This window comes from Asterias amurensis, chromosome 8, assembly GCF_032118995.1.
Source record: "Asterias amurensis chromosome 8, ASM3211899v1".
Lineage (NCBI taxonomy): Eukaryota > Metazoa > Echinodermata > Asteroidea > Forcipulatida > Asteriidae > Asterias > Asterias amurensis.
The window spans coordinates 13,460,199-13,477,938 of record NC_092655.1 but is presented as its reverse complement, the minus strand read 5'-3'; the positions used below and the strand labels follow the sequence as shown (position 1 = coordinate 13,477,938).

The window sequence follows — 17,740 nt, the reverse complement described above, 5'->3', positions numbered from 1 at the left end:
AATCTACTTCCAAGCGCTCACACAACCCACGGGCAACAAACACTTTTTAGCGTTTTTGAACAAAATATTTAAAATCTCGAATTTTCAACTGTCAAAGTGTCTGTAATTGTATTTTTTTAACGTTTTTGAAAAAAAGGGCATTTATGAATGGGAATAAGAGTAGTGACTCGTTCTTAAACGTCCGTTTAAAACCTTGCAGGGTCGTTGCCAGGCGCTAAAGGCCTGAGCCGAAGGCTCGGGCTTTTATCACACGGCAGTTCGACCCTGCCGGCTTTAAACGGCCATGTAAGAACTCGTGGCTACCCTTTTATTCCATTATTCAAATACGCTTTGTTGACACAATTGACACCCAACAGGTCAATGACACCAACAGGTAAATGAAGATGAAACTTGGACAAGCAATAATCTCATGTTCCCACCTGTATTCAATGATTTATTTAGTCTTTCAAATCACAACTATTCTGTACATGTTTTAATAATATTAAAATATCATGCCAGCAATTTGTTTTAATAACACAAAATTTTCACACAGGGTACTGCATAAGTTTATTTCCATATTAAAGATGAAATATGATAAACCAGGGTGGATTTATTTTTTATGATCAACATCTAATTTGTCTTTTCTATACACTTGGGTTTTGACATTGGTTACAAAATGTAATAAAGCAATTATTTGAAATGTATATAATCTACACTTTATAGGTAAAGTTCAAACCACAAGAGCGGCATGCAACAACATGTTCCTTGGTTTGTTTCCAAAAATCGAGAAACATGTGTTTTCAGTTGCATGACCAAATTTCATAAAGCTGTTAAGCTGAGCAAATTACTTTGCTAGGCAAACAATGTACGACAATGTCTGACTTTTTGTTTAGTCATGACCCCCTCAAACTTGCTTAGTACAGATGAAACTTGCTAAGTAGAAACAAGTTACCTACTAAAAAAATTGCTACAGAGTTTACATTACTGACACCTGTACCCCATTGATTTCCTACATAAGGAATTTAAATGTGAGAGTTGGGTTTAGATTATGTTTATTTAAGGGAATATTCTCATACAAATACACCACAAAACATTGATTGCAGTAACAATGCCCCAGTCTTTAGTGAAAGAGCTTAAAATATACAAATCTGAAAAGACAGATTGGGGACTATTGGACGTCTGTGCAGCAGACAGGTAACTTCCTGATGTTAACATAATTCTGAGCATGCTCATACTTTAGAGAACACTGCATTTACCAGGTAAATCTGCTGCCACCTAGTGTCCTAAAAAATTCCCCCAAAAAGTCCCCCATTCTCCGATGTTAAAAACACAGATCGTGTTATGCCATTTATTGCTAAACCTCCTCATTTTTACCCATACAAAGTGGAACGCTCTTGACTGAGATACATGTATGAACAAGGCCCTGTGATCAAGGTTGTAATTTGTTGAGCATCTTACCCATAGAGTATTTATAAGACTTAGAGGGCGCAATGGCTGTTATACGCGGCCCGACATGCGCGCATGTTCCTTTAATACAATTTTCAGGCTCTTTTATCACACATTTTCTAATTTTTGACAGGGCAAAGGAAATATTAAGAAAATGGACCTCAGAGGAATATCATGCCTGCACTGGGTACACGAGAATTTGATGGTGGGTTGGGTTACCATGGTTCGATTTCACAAAATTCATCTCCGGCGCCAAGTTTACCTGTGCATTCACAGGGTTTTTGGGTTCTTTTTTACCAATACAGTTAAGAATGTAATTCCCCCCAAAAGATGCACCTCTGCACAATAGTGTTGATTGGCGACCCTGTTTTTGTATAATCCACCAGTAGAGGGCGCTTCATTCACTGTTTTGAGGGCCAACTCAGAAGCTTAATGAAGAACAGGGGAAGTCTAGGAACATGGATTGTTTTGAGGCGGATGTAATAAAATCTCTTGTCCAGTAATTTGTGACTCGGACACCAGTAATTTGCATCGCAGACACATGAAATCCTGTTGCGACATCAACAATTACATTAACAAATTGAAATTAGCCATTCAGCAAGACTACTTTGCGCTGGAAGTGAAATCTGATACTTTATACAATTATTCATCCCAAAACCTCAGACACAAAAACCTTGTGAGTAGGGACAGTCCAGCCCTCGACTTCACCAAACTCTTCCTAGGACTTAGGACAAGTTAAGTTTTGTAACCATAGACGTTAGGATGCATTGAACCCATCCTAAATTAGGACGAGTTACTCGTTCTAACTCGAGATACGATTAATCCAAGCGTTTCGTAAAATCGGCTGCAGGGAATGAGGTGCACCTTCCCACACCTCTGAAAACTTTATACATACACACCTCCGGGGAACACCAACAGAGGATCTACCGCCCCCGGCAGTCAATGAAAAGGGTCCTCTCCACTTCGATCTCCTCTACGTCATAATTTAATAAACAGTCTCAAATGGCAATGATTAATTAACGAGGTGTCTAGTTCTCTTTCTTCTGTTCCGTCGTTTCTTCAGGACCGCTGCTGCTGGTGCTGTCGCTGCTGCCGGTGCTGTCGCCGCTGCTGGTGCCGTCTCCACTGCTGCTGCTGTCACTGCTTCCACCCCCACTGCTTTGGTCTCTCTCTGATGCCATCTGTAAGAAGGTTTAAAAGAAAAAGAATATTAGTCTCAGCCATGGGTGTAGTAATTGGCAAAGTCTCTATTCTGTATAGACCTTTTCGCAAATACCATTGCGCAAGCGCACACTGTTGAATGAGGTGCATTGTGGGATAGCTATGGATCAAATTTGATCACCAGCTAGACCACAATGCAGCACATTCCAAGCTTTACGTGCGCACCCGAGTATTTGCGAAAAGGTCTATAGCGCCCTCTCTTGGTTGATATGTTTATTGTTGTTGTGTTACAAAATGGCTGCTGTTGCGTTCAGTCTTGTACAAATAAAGTTAGTTGAGTTCAATGAATAATTGTTTCCACAACTGGTTAAAACAATAAGTAAGTGTAATTCCTCCCCCCAAAAAAGAGTAAAATTTCGATCCAATTTTAGGAGGTATGTTCATATTTCGACCTTTTAGTAACCCCTAGAGTTATAGATTTCAAAGAGCTTACGGGAGCAGTGTCATCAGCACTGCAGAAAATAACAGCCATTTTACGAACATGCTGACATAAAAAAGTCTGAGACCGGTCTTGATCCTAGAATCCACATCGTTCCATTTTTTTTATGCAAGGGGCTTGTTTCAAACCATAGCTTAGGCTCCGACTTAAACTGATATACAGAACACCAGATCATCAAACCCTTCTCTCTCTACGTTTATTTTGATAACCGGTTATTTTCATAAATTGTTAAATTGAACTTGTGACTGTTTACCATAACAGTTTATAACCAGTTGACACCAATTCCAATCAGACCACAAACAAATTGCAGGGATTGAAAATAATGTATTGTATTTTGTAGGGATTAAGAAAAGGCAGTTCTCCCCTGCATCTGGGCTAACATTTTCAAAACAAAGGTCCTAATTGTTCTCTTTTTGCTTTTTTAACTGTGGGCTTCTACATTTCTTTCTTTCTTTTTCTTTTACTGTCTAGCTTCATTCAACCATTACGCCAATTGAGAACTGGATTTAACATTGATTTCCGGTAAAACATCCCAACCCTACACAAAATTTAAAGAACTGCAAACAACATCATGAAATAAGCCATTTGCGAGTTACATTTGAATAATGTCTGGTACAATGACTCCCTTAGTTACGATGCATCACTTACATTTGAACTCCTCAGACTATCGAATAGTTGCTACGACACGTGATTAGGGGCAAGCTAATGCGTAGTTACGCAAGAGACGATGAACACCCATACAATTCTGAATGGACGTGTATGGCACAAAGGTACCAGGGTTTGCTCATCTGGAGGTTGCCAAGCAAAAGCTTGCCTCGAACCATTTGATAGAGTAACTGTCTCTATAGTCTGAGGCATTAAAATGTAAGCGATACCATGTGACTAAGTTAGACATTGTACCAGACATTATTCAAATCTAACTCGCAAATGGCTTATAGACCATATTGAATATGACATCACCGTCCAAATATCTGCCCTACAAGATGGCGTCTACGAGCGTGTGCGTGCGTGTGTGTGCGTGTTTGTGCCGTAGAGATCAAACTGGGAACATTACGTGCTGCGTGTTTCTTTAATGTACGCGTTAAGACGCGCATACGGTTTGACCTACAAGATGGCGACTTTCATAGCAGCAAAGGGGTTATTCAATACGGTCTATTGAACAACATGAAATTCCCAGAATGTTTTTTCAAGCATCTGCTTCCTACCTTCTTGTAAGCAATCTCAAAGAGCTTGAGTGATGCCTGCTGGAGGGTGGATGCAGCTTGCTTGATGTCCTCGGCCGACTCGGTATCTTTCTTGGCCAGAATCTCTTTCACCTTGGTGATCTCTTCCTTCAGTTTCTCACACTACAAGAAGATGGGAAGAATACGGAGCAACATTTGTCAACTATAATTTTAGATTTTTAAAAACTTTTGTTAGTATGCAAGTTCGCCCCAAACAAAGCTGAAAGCCACTCGAAAAATTATTACATGTGAAAAATAACTGAAGAAGAGCTGTAGGTAGGAAATGATATTCCTTTAAAAACAGAGCAACATATTATATTTTTTACAATTTTTGTTATGCAATTTCACCCAAAACAAGGCTAAAAGCCACTCTTGGTATAAAGGGGCTACAAGATTTTTTTTATATTAAATGTGAAAAGTAAGAGCTGAAGCTAGAAATTGATACTCCTCTTAAAACAGCCTAGATTGAAGGATGGAGGGCAACATGCAACAGGCAAGGAGTTCCAAAGCAATGCAGAACAGGGAAAAAAGGTTTTGGAATGGCTCATATTTTTCATAAGGGAGCTGAGGTTGTACAAGGTGTAAATGGCCCATTGACCAGGGGTAATAATGTAAGAGTGCCGTGAGCATCACCCAGTGACGGATGTGAGTGCTATATAAGTAGCCACCATATGCAAGGGGTGAATTACCTCATCGGCAGGGAGTTGGTCCTTGAATTCTTCCATTTTGCTTTCTGTGTCGTGGACGATGTTCTCGGCTTGATTGACAGCCTCCACAGCATCCTAGATGCAGATAAAAGAGAGAAAGAAAAATCATAAAATGGGATTAAGTTACGATTATCAAGTTATTAGGTAGGGGTTTGACCTACCTCGTTCCCAGGGGTGATCGATCTCGCCGCGCCATTTTTTCCAAGCATGCCTTGCTCGATCATAACCCCTGGAAGTGTGACTTTAAAATATCCAAATATATTGGATATTACAATTAGTCCTGTGGTTGATCCGTTCTGTGTTGGGCGTTAGTCGCGCACACGCTGGATGCGCTGTGTGTAATAAAAAGTCATAAACTTGCCTTGGCGTTCAGTGTTGCGTGACAAAAAAATGAATAAGTACATCTTTATACGCACGCGTTTCGGCATATAGAGCTTTTTGGAGACGCACGGCATTTCAAATTTTGCCCGTATATGATAGCCAATCAAAGACACAGATCAGAGTTTCCTGCCCATGGTAGCGAGGTTGGGGTTTGACCTTTACACTGAGGTGTGATAAGCACTATATCAGGCCTTGACCTTTGCCCTTGATGGGGCACAGCAATTTCCCTCATGTAAGGGGCACCTCTATGAGGAAAATGTAAAATTGTACAGGAATAGGGCACCACACTAATTTTGATACAGCCTAAATTAACTTCCTCAAGTTGTTGCCATCTTGTTTAACTCCATTTCAAATCAGTGTTACCAACCCCGAGGCCACAAGGACAAAATAGTTGGGTACCTTTTCATTACACAAAATATCGGCATTCAAGAACACAAAAAAATACAGAGAGCATTACAGCAACAAATTGTGATAATGTGTATAGGACTTTACCAACTACCCTACACTATAAGGGTTTGATATTTTCTAGAAGTCCACAAACCTTTTTCTTGCGATCCTCCTCAGCGTATTTCTCAGCGTTCAGCACCATGTTCTCAATCTCATCCTTACTGAGCCCGCCAGACGACTGAATAACGACTGTCAAAAAAAACAATGGGAATCAAAATGAGGGCTTTTGTCCATTACCGACTGGTGATTCTTAAAATTTCACTTAGTATTATTATTATTATTATTCTTATGCCTGGACAAAGTATAATTGTTATGCCTTAGCTTAGTAATAATATTATTAATATTAAAAAAACTGCGCTTATATAGCGCCTTTCCAACTACACAAAACGCTTCACAAAAAACACTTAAACAAACACAAGACCTAAAAAAAGCAAATTATTAACAAACACATGGCATGACACAATACATACAAAAACATACAAATTTTACTAGAATAGAAAAAACATGTATAACTATAAATACCACCCCAAATAAACATCATAAATTGTAGATAACTGATAAAACTTACAATAACAAAAATTAACAAGGCAATAGAGAAAAACAAGGCCACAAATATAAACAAGGAAAACACCAGGGAGCAACATACAAAACAAAATATGAGAAAGACAAAAATGAAATAAAACAATGTCATTAAAGGAACACGTTGCCTTGAATTGGTCGAGTTGGTCTTTAAAAAGCGTTTGTAACCGTTTGTTATAAAATGCATATGGGTAGAAAGATGTTGTAAAAGTAGAATACAATGATCCACACAAACATGCCTCGAAACTGCAGTGTTTTCTTTTTACCTCGTCAAATTTTTTACTCCCATAAATGGCCAACCGTGTTAGTTCGCACAGTAAAAGGAAAACCATGCAATTTCGAGGCAAATTTGTGTGGATCATTGTATTCTACTTTTAAACCATCTTTCCAGCCTTATGTATTTTATAAAAAACGCTTATAAATGCTTTTTATAGACCAATTCGTCCGATCCAAGGCAACGTGTCCCTTTAAAAAAGTGTGTCACTCTAACCCTAAGTATTTTCAAGTGCAAAACAGATCAAATTTTGACAATAGAGTGGAACATAATAGATGTTACATTTGCATCGGGGCTAAGGCATACTCATTTTTGTTTTAGCCAAATACACCGATGTTTGTCAGCACTGTATACTCAGCACTTTCTGTGAAAAAAATTACAGGTATGCCACTCGGGTGGGGTCAGACCCATGACATTTGCAATTCAAGAGCAGACTGTTTCTCAATCTGTTTAAAACAAAATGTGTGACCAGGAAATCAGACAAGTATTACTAAAATTGAAAACAAGAACCAAACTGAAGCTCTCACCCAAGTTAGGCTGGTGCCTATCATTCTTTAGAATCAAAATAGTAATGCATACTAGTGGGAGCCAGACCGCTATGAATTAATTAGGTCAAAGTGTTAAGGTCGGTCACACAGGCCTCGATAACGATAAAGAAAATGAGAATGGTAAATTGGTTCAACGAGCGTGGGCGTATTCTGCGTGGAGCAATTCAACCAATAGAATGAGTTCTCTTTGCGTCGTTTTCGTTATCGTTTTTGTTGTCGCTGCAGTGTGACTAGGGCTTAAGGGTCATTGAACTCACTCTGTTGTTCTTTGCCTGTTCCCTTGTCTCTTGCCGATACGTTGACGATACCGTTGGCATCGATATCAAAGGCAACCTCAATTTGGGGGACTCCACGTGGTGCTGGGGGAATTCCAACCTAAAAATAGTGTTTAAAAAGATTTCAATAGCGGTTAAACATAATGTGTGAACATTTCATGTGACAAAGGTGGGGAAAATACTATATGACAGACAATACTACAACTTAATTTCAAAAAGCATACAAAATTCAAGAATCTATGTCTGAATTTGATGGCCACAAACAATGTTCACCACAGGCTGGCTGCATCTAAAAAATAATCATTGGCAGTGGGATTTATCATTTTTAAATTAAAAAGCCAAGAAATGTTTGTTTATATTTATCTTCAAGCAAACTTGAATCTTCGATTCTAACTGGTCGATCCAAAGGAACAAGAGTGTGGTGTAAACCTTCTTTGTGCGTTTCATATGAAACCCAGGTCTACAAAGTGCCGTTTCTTATGTATCAAGCTTGCTAAAAGATAAATTTGTTATCAAACATATACTCACGGAAAACAGAAAAATGTAGATCTTTACCCCATATCAAACTCAGCTTTCGACAACTTTGGATATGGGATGCAGAAGCTCAACATTTTCCCGTATTCCACTTGTGTGAAAACTAAATATACCACTTGCTACTAAAAAGAAATTTCGTAATGAGCATGAGTTACAGGGTGCAAGACCATGGCCCAATTTCATGGCTCTGCTTATCGTCGGCAGAGAATCCCCGCTTGGGGAAGCAGGGAATTCTGTGCTTACGGCAAGCGTATTTCACGGGTTAGCGGCGAATTTGGGCTTCTGCCCGTGCGTACTTCACGTTACTAGGCATTCTACGCTTACAAGACTAGCGCATAAATTCGGCAGCACAGAATTTGGCGGTAAGCAGAGCCATGAAATTGGGCCCGGATCTCATCTCTCCATGGATTATGGCATGCCAATTTTTGATGAAAACTTACCAGCTGAAATTGCCCAAGAACCTTGTTGTCGACTGCCATCTCACGTTCACCTTGGCACACTTTGATCTCAACCTGCGTCTGGCCATCAGCAGCTGTGGAAAACACCTGAGGGCGGTAGGCAAGATAAGGTCAAATGTCAAAGGTCAAGAAGGTCATTTGTAGGCTAGACCACCACATCAATGTGCCCTGTTCACAGTTAACGACATTTACACAAGCGTACAAACCGTAAACCTTTTCAAAACCTTCTTAAAGTATACCAAAAAAAGAAAGAACAATTCAACACCATTCTACAAAGATAAACTGAATTTTAATTACATATAAACCTTGTTTATAACAGGCATCATTGATTTACTTTTGTCAACATGCTAATTTATGGGTAAAAGTATAAAGAGAGATGAAATAAAAGTCAAATGTGTAAGTTTCAGCTTAATACTTGCTGAGAAAACAGCAACAAAATGTAATTTTATTTTCACACGAATGGCAAAACCATCACTGTTAGCGAGGTGACAGCTGGTACCATTTCCATCTCTGGCCGAAGCATTCGCGATGGACAATGACCCTGAGAAACAATTTATGCATGAATTGTTTCAAATTTGCCTTTCTGTACCATTTCATGCTCAGTCAAGTCTTTTCCACATTCTTCTGTAAAGAAGATATAGCGGTTGACGAAAAATGAAAACATCACTGCATGAAAAAGAAAACATTTCTTCAATGAGGTTGATATTGTGTGCGAGAAATGTTGGCTCTAAAAAGAGCCGGTGTGATTTTGAGCAGAAAACTCTACTCGTCTGCCAGAGAAAAGCAGACGAGCACAGAATACTGTTGGACACTTCAAGACCACACAGGCTCTTTTTAGAGCCGACACTCTTCCAAAGGAGATTTTTCACATGTTTGTACCCGTAAGTTTACTATTTAAAGTTAATTCTGATTTTAGTTGCAGGGATGTGATAGGCTGTCTTTTTTCTAGGGGTGGGGTTAAAAAAAAACAAGGAATTTCTTTTTTTACTTATACCGTTTAAAAACGGAGAAATCACAACCCTGTAGTTGCTATTATTATATATTATTGCATGGATTTTTTAAACTGTTCTCAGGGCAAGAAGATGGCACAGCTCCTCAAAATTCCAGTTAAATCATGGCTGAAAAAGAGGATTACACAAAATGAGCATTGCTTACCTGTCCCTTCTTGGTGGGGATGGTGGTATTTCTATTGATGAGTTTAGTAAAGACTCCGCCGAGTGTCTCGATACCGAGGGACAGAGGAGTGACGTCCAGGAGGAGGACGTCTGTGACATCACCAGCGAGGACACCTCCCTGGATAGCAGCACCCATGGCTACTGCCTCATCTGGGTTGACAGACTTGCTTGGGGTGCGGCCGAAAAGATCCTTGACTGTGTCTTGAACCTGAATAAGGATGATGTTAAATTATTCATATTTATAGCAAAGAGATTCTTATTAACCACAACTCCATTTAAGTGATTTTTAAGAAGATTCCAGAATTACACAACTGCAAATTGCATTCTCAAAAGCTCGATGCTGGATGTTGAGTAAGAACAATATATTTTTCTTCAAATTCATGCGGGGAGATGTGACTTTGAAATGTGATCTTTATTTCACTAAGAAGTAAGCCAACATCATTTTAAACAAGGATATTCCAAAAATATAGACTGGAAACCTTCAACTGGTTTCACAAGTTTATCTGCACTATTTAAGAATTTTCAAATTTGCTATGCAAAGGTACGATTTTGCTTCACCCAAAAAATATTTGGTAAGCAGTTTTGCTTCGAACGAAATTGTTCTTTGTCCAGCCCCCGATTTCACGAAACTCATCGCAAGTAGCGACGCATCGTAGGGTTTGCGATGCATCGCAGACCTATAAGACACAGCGTGGCTGCGACGAGTTCACAATTTACGACGTGTAACTGGTCGCAACTTGCACTTGCGACGCGTCGCAGCGCTTCCTGAAATCGGGGGCTGGTGATAGGCAATTGTTATCTGGACCTATGGCTCTCAGTCCTTCTGAACCCCTTACTTGTTGGCATAGAGATACGGAAGGATTTGAGCGAGTTTCAGACAGGTGAGACGAACCAAATAGATCAGGAGTGACTCTAAATTTTGTTTTTTATATGCTCTAGTGATGCAATCTAGGGGCCAATTTTGAAAAGGGATATTGTGTCATCCTTTGCCCACAGGATTAATGCCCAAATAGGGACAAAGGGTTTCGTCTTACACAGTGCAAAACTTGGGCTTCATGATAAAGGTGGTCAAAAAGGTGGGGGGACTACCCCTGTCCCCCCCCCCCCTGATTGACGCCCATGGGTGTAAGGGTCACCTATTAAACTCACCTTAGGCATGCGGGTCATCCCACCGACCAGCAAGACCTCCTTGATGTCTGAGCTAGCAACCTCTGCATCTTGGATGGCCTTCTTACAAGGTCCGATGGTTCTCTTGATCAAGGTTTCTACGATGGATTCAAACTTTGCTCTCGATAGCTTCATGTTCATGTGTTTTGGTCCGGAGGCGTCCATCGTCAAGTACGGTAGGTTGATGTCGGTCTGGTGTGAACAAATAGTGAAGCATTTAATCAAAGGGCATCCAGCAACAAAAGATTATTATTATTATTATTATCTTAAAGGCAGTGGACACTATTGGTAATTACTCAATATAATTATTAGCATAAAAACTTACTTGGTGACGAGTAATGGCGAGAGGTTGATGGTATTATAAAACATTGTGAGAGACGGCTCCCTCTGAAGTGACACAGTTTTCGAGAAAGGAGTAATTTTCCGCGTATTTGATTTCAAGACCTCAGATTTAGAATTTGAGGTCTCAAAATCAACCATCTAATCGCACACAACTTCGTGTGAAAAGGGTGTTTTTTCTTTAATTATTGTCCCGCAACTTCGACGACTGATTGAGCTCAAATTTTCACAGGTTTGTTTATTTCATGCATATGTTGAGATACACCAAGTGAGAAGACTGGTCTTTGACAATTACCAATAGTGTCCAGTGTCTTTAAAGTGTTCGGGTGTTCAGGTTGGCGTAGTGGTATCCTTCCTCGCCTCCCACCTCTAGGACCCTGGTTCGAATAATGTAATCCACTGCATGGATAGGGTTTTCAGTCCCTACCTTACTGTGTGGGTTCATAAATAGGAATAATTTCTGTGGTTTTCCTCTCACATCTAAAACTGAAACTTCTTCCTTTGTCTTCTCTTCATTGGGTTCTTGGCTAATACAGCTTGATTAAGTTTGCTTTTCCAAAAGTCCTTGGCTTCACAACCAGAATAAATATAATGAAATAAAATGCAATGAAGGTTGCGTTTGAAAGCTAAAACTGTTCGAGAGGATCTTATGGCATGTGGTAATTTGTTCCAGAGAGTTGGTCCGAAAACACTGAACGATCCATAACACCTTAACCCTCCTACTGTATGACTGTTTAATATAATCCACTGTGGTTTTTCAATAATAACACAAATTAGTTTTGTGCACAGTTGTGCCACCTTTTAAAACCCACACAGTTGAATGGTTTCAAAAGGTCGGAGAGTAGGACAGTTCACAGGGTGAAATTACTCCTGGCTTCACTCAAAATATACAATTTAATTGCATAACACGAAACAAATATTTTTCACAGGACTCCGGAAAGTACCGGAAAGTACTGAGTATACAATGCTAACACACATCGGTGTATGGGTAAAAAACCCAAATCAATATTCTTTATACCCGATGCAAATTTGACATCTCTTATATCGTGGCAGTACCCGCTGCCAAAACATTGGATTCGAACTGCCTCTAGCTGCCGGGCAACCTCGGTAGTCTAGTTGGTAAGACACTGCTCTAGAATAGCAAGGGTCGTGGGTTTGAATCCCACCCGAGTAACATGCCTGTGATCTTTTTTTTTACAGGACTCGGGAAAGCACTGAGTATACATTGCTAACACACATCGGTGTATGGGTAAAAAAACAAAATTAATATTCTTTATCCCCGATGCAAGTTTAACATCTCTTATACAGCACAAATAGGCGAGGCATAACTACAGAATTTGCATAACATGCTCAGAGAGATTGCTTCCACATTCTTGACTGAAGAAATGCGGTTGACGAAAAATAATAGCATCATTGCATGAGCAAAAACCACCTCAGCCTCACTGAACCTGGTAAGCTACATCGGCCAAATTGCTTAGCAACTTCTTGAAAAGAATCTGACAAGAATTTACCTGGAGAGATGATGAGAGTTCAATCTTGGCTTTCTCAGCGGCCTCTCGGAGTCTCTGTAAGGCCATGTTGTCCTTTGTGATGTCAATCCCTTGCTGTAATGTTACAAAGAGAACAAACAGGAGTTAATGAACCTGGAATCAATCAAATTTGCCACCATTATTTGGGATGAGGTAACATGAAAATGTACACCTGTGAAAATAATCTTGAACGGAAAAAGGATTTTTAATCCAGAAGCGAACTGGTGAAGCCAAACCATCCCAAACCAATCAAAATCAACCTACCTCTTTCTGGAATTCTTTTACGAGGAACTTGAGGAGTTCGTTGTCGAAGTCTTCACCACCAAGGAATGTATCACCGTTTGTGGACTTGACTTCAAAGACACCCTTCTGGATCTCCAGAACTGAGATGTCAAAGGTGCCGCCTCCAAGATCGTACACAGCAATGCTACAAGAGAAGTCAAATTATTAGCTGTGCAGGCCTGAAATTACAGGCAGGCAACAGAGGCCATGCGTCTTGGCCTCGGACGGTGCCCTTCAAGAGTTTTCGTTGACTTTAAGATAATAATAATAATAATAATAATAATAACAATCCGTAATAATATAGCACTTTTCATGCCTGAGGGGTGTCTCAAAGCGCTCCCGACATTATTACCCCTGGCCACTGGGCCTTAAATCTTCCTTAATCCATCTCAGCTCCCTGGGGAGTATACAGCAGGTGCGCAATATATGCGCCACTCGGCTATAAAACCAATCACAAGAACCATCTCTGCCCTCACAGGTACCCATTTACCCCCTGGGTGGCAGGAGAGAAGCAATTACAGTGAAGTGTCTTGCTCAGGGACACAAGTGTCCAACCAGGATTCGAACCCACACTCTGCTGAACAGAAACACCAGAGCTTGAGTAGTGTGCTCTTATCCACTCGGCCATGACACCCCACAGGTTTTCAAATAGAAGTGCCCTTGGCCAATTGAAAATGGCCTTGCCCTTTTAAAATGTTCAAAGATAAAGTTCCAGGCCTGACTCTGGCTGTGAAACAACTTTGCTTTTTTTTCTCTTCTCAAAATTCATTTTGCAAAAAGTGACCATGACTTTGGGTGTCATGGCCGAAGCGGATAAGATCACCCAACTCAGGCTCTGGTGCTTCTGTTCAGCAGAGTGTGGGTTCGAGTCCCGGTCATGACACTTGTGTCCCTGAGCAGGACACTTAACTATAATTGCTTCTCTCCACCCAGGGGTAAATGGGTACCTGTGAGGGCAGAGATGGTTCTTGTGATTGATTTAGCCGAATAGCGCATATTAATGTTGCACAAGGCTGTATACTCCCCACCAGGCCTGGTGTATACATCCTGGGAATGCGAATCGAAATTTTGACATCACTGAAGATTTTTGCATCAAATGTTTTGCAGAAGTTGAACAGTTCAACTCTTGCATTTACAGGAAAGAAGGAACCAGCCGTCGCTTTCACAAAACCCTTCTTAACTTAAGACTAATCTTAGGACTTAGGACGAGTCCCAACTGTGCACTTTAGCATGCATACCTTAAGATTAATCCTAAGTTAGGACGAGTTACTCGTCTTAACTCGAGATAAGACCAGTCCTAACTCTTTGTGAAATCGACCCCTGGCTTAGTACCAACATGAAGCTGTTGATTAGGATTTTAACTTACATTTTATCGTCTGTCTTGTCCATGCCGTATGCCAGAGCAGCAGCAGTCGGTTCGTTGATCACTCTCAGAACGTTAAGACCTGCAATCTGGCCAGCATCTTTAGTTGCCTGGTAACAGAAACAACACAGAAGAGAGTTAGTTCTGCGTTTGGGGATTCAGTCTTAGAGCCCTTCTTCTCGATGGGAAGTAGTGAACTAGGTGCCAACCATAGAGCTATCTAAATTGAGTGCTGACTTTGCCTTGCATTTTGAAACCGTGTGACTGCATCCATGTTTGTGTATAAACGTAAGAAATAAGAAGCTTGAAATTTGGTATGATCGTGGTATGGCTATTTGAGTATCAGTGCTTTTCGGGGTGTTTTTTTTTCTCAGCAATTAGACACTGTATTCCGCATAACGTGCAACTTTTATTGTATTTTTCTTTATAATTTTGCCTATAATTAAGCATTACATTGACAAAAAACAATCTATGGACCTAGCTTTAAATGGCACTGGACACCTTTGGTAATTGTTTAAAATAACATAAAATGCATAAAATAACAAACCTGTGAAAATTTGAACTCAACTGGTCGTCGAAGTTGCGAGAGAGTACATGTAATGGAAGAAAAAACATTCTTGTTGCACAAGCTGTGTGCTTTCAGATGCCTTGAATACGAGACCTCAGCTGAGGTCTCAAATTCAATTCAAATATTTTAGTGAGAAATTACTTCTTTCTCAAAAACTACATTTGTTCAGAGGGAGCCGTTTCTCACAATGTTTTTTTTATTACTATCAACAGCTCCCCAGTGCTTGTTACCAAGTAAGTTTTTATGTCAACAACTATTTAGAGTAATAACCAACAGTGTCCAGCGCCTCTAAACAAAATAAACAATCTGGCGTCAAAATAAAGAAGCCAAGTGGCATTAAAGAATTATTAATTTCACCTGTCTCTGTGAATCGTTAAAGTAAGCTGGAACTGTAATGACGGCATTCTTTGCTGGAGTACCGAGATAGTTTTCTGCCGTTTCCTTCATCTTGATCAGGACGAAAGCTCCGATTTGACTCGGTGAGTATACTTTGTCATGTGCCTTGAGCCATGCATCACCGTTGCTGGCCTTTGTTATATCAAACGAGACAGTCTTACTGGAAAAAAAATAGAGTATAACAAATTTGTTGAACTTCTACCTCTTTACAATTTAACAAAAGCTAAAATATATTATATGCCATCATAGAAAACAAGCGGTTCTGGTGTGTAATGTGTGGCTGAGAACTCCACTTCCAAACTTATCACGCTTAGGAGGGACCAGGGCCCAATTTCATAGAGCTGCTAAGCACAGATATTTGCTTAGCATGAAATCTTTCCTTGATAAAAACAGGATTACCAACCAAATTTTCATTTGTTGGATATTGCCTGTTATTGGTATTCAGCTGTTATTTGCTTATCCTGAAAATCCTGTGGAAATTTGGTTGGTAATCCTGTTTTTATCAAGGCAAAAATTTCATGCTAAGCACATTTTGTGCTTAGCAGCTCTATGAAATTGGGCCCTGGGACTAGGCACACAAGCTAGCACGATTACCGCTAGTACACACAACTATCAGAGTCCGACAGTTAAGGTGTAAATAAACAAACAGGCCTTAAACTTCCTTCTTGAAGTGGCACAGCAATTTCCCTCCGGTAGACGTCACTTCTATGGAGCTAAAGGTAAGAATGTACTGGAACTTTGCAAAAGGGCAAGTCCTACAGAAAAAGCCCAGGGCACCACAGCAATTGCTGTGGGTGCGCTGTGGGTGCCTTGGTTTAAATTTTGAGAGGACTGAACATAGTTTGGAAGGATTCTAGCAAACAACACTTGGTGAATGATGTTTGCATTGTGTGGTTCTAAGAAAAACTGAGTAATAAACTTGCGACTACAAGCGTCAAGATCACGACGATTCTTCTCCAAGAGAGCAACACTTCTCCAAAAGAGTTTTATACATGGTTGTAGCTGCAAGTTTACTATATTTTATGTTAAACACTTGGGTATATTTGAACTCACATGTCTTTCTGTGTTTCAGGATCGGTGAACTTTCTGCCGATCAGTCGTTTCGTTGCGTATAATGTGTTTTTGGAATTTGTTACTGCTTGTCGTTTGGCGGGCATGCCGACCAATCGTTCCCCATCAGCTGTGAATGCGACTACGGACGGTGTCGTTCTGGCGCCCTCAGCGTTCTCAAGGACCTTAGCTGTCTTTCCTTCCATTATGGCTACACAGGAGTTTGTGGTGCCGAGATCGATGCCAATAACACTCCCTTTGACGCCATCGGAGGAGTATAAACGCCTCGACTGTGTGTTGTCTGTGTTGACGATGCTCCATGCTCCCTGTAAATAAATGGTACAGGTATTGAACTGGCATTTGAAGAAGTGTAAAAAAAAAGGTTATGTGCTGATAACTTTAAGTGTCTGGTTCACACCAAAAAAATGACCAAGTAAAGGGTTGCCTTTGCCTTGAGAGTGACCCAACACTTATTTATGAGACTTACAAATTACAATGTTGTTTGTTCAAACAACTTTAGGAAATTGAAAAATTACATAATTAAATGGAAACATTTCCGTATCTTTCTTGCCACCAATTTTTCATTCGTTATGCAATACATCTTTAAAATCTTTAACATCTTTAGATATGTGCCATTTTTCCTTTTTCTTTTTGTAAAAATTAGTGAAAATTAATAGCTTTTTAAGTTTTATTTTTAACAAATATTAAGTTTTGAGTAAATGTGATTTCATATAAATCATAAAGAATGAATTACGAAAAATTTGTGGTTTTCCCATCCCCTAATTATTTTAGCAATCTTTCTGATTTTTGGCGAGAATACGGAAACATTTACCATGTTTAACTTTATGTTTTGCATTCAAATCAAATATATATGATTATGGAATATTTTTGTTAACTCAAAAATTATGTTGTTTATTTAGCCTATATCCTTTTATAATTTTTGCCTTTGTTGTTAAAAATATATATCAAATGAAAAAGTGGTGGCAGGCAGCATGATCTGCCTGCCTGCTGCCTGCGCCGCTAGCCTGGGCTGGGTTATATAAAAATTGTGTCGAGTTGTCTCACACATCACAAAAATCTTTTCGAAGAAGACTCACGACTTACCGTTCTTGATAAACTTGAAATTTGACCTTGCTGACTGAACGATCTCAGGCAGTTCGAGCCGCTACGTAAGCAGCCTGATGTTATTCTACCAACAGACAACATTATTACGAATTTTTGGGCAAATTATAGCCACAAATTTGCAGCAAAACCGTAACGCTGATAGAGGATATTTAATCACACGTGCAATGCGTACCACACACAAGCCGGTTACGTATAAATTTCCATGTGATGCAAGATTTCTGGAGTATTGCTCATG

General features: G+C 39.8%; 1 protein-coding gene across 1 annotated transcript; it reads right to left on the bottom strand.

Annotated features, from left to right (window-relative positions):
• Window positions 1-407: 407 nt before the first annotated feature.
• Window positions 408-17,689, bottom strand: LOC139940824 (stress-70 protein, mitochondrial-like). The gene is made up of 14 exons (XM_071937207.1): window positions 17,485-17,689; window positions 16,384-16,706; window positions 15,292-15,490; window positions 14,370-14,476; window positions 12,986-13,148; window positions 12,704-12,796; window positions 10,836-11,045; window positions 9,667-9,894; window positions 8,494-8,598; window positions 7,502-7,619; window positions 5,938-6,032; window positions 4,998-5,090; window positions 4,291-4,431; window positions 408-2,606 (listed from the first exon to the last, which is right to left on the bottom strand). The coding sequence occupies exons 1-14, from the start codon at window positions 17,584-17,586 to the stop codon at window positions 2,454-2,456; spliced, it is 2,130 nt and encodes a 709-aa protein (XP_071793308.1). The 5' UTR covers window positions 17,587-17,689; the 3' UTR covers window positions 408-2,453.
• Window positions 17,690-17,740: the final 51 nt, after the last annotated feature.

Excerpts from the sequence above, each read along its gene's own strand:
- LOC139940824 (XM_071937207.1), bottom strand. The coding sequence starts at position 17,586 with ATGTTGTCTGTTGGTAGAATAACATCAGGCTGCTTACGTAGCGGCTCG. Across the intron at positions 14,477-15,291 it reads TTAACGATTCACAGAGACAG|GCAACTAAAGATGCTGGCCA; the intron begins GTGAAATTAATA and ends TTCTGTTACCAG. Across the intron at positions 6,033-7,501 it reads AACAGGCAAAGAACAACAGA|TCGTTATTCAGTCGTCTGGC; the intron begins GTGAGTTCAATG and ends TTTTTTTGACAG.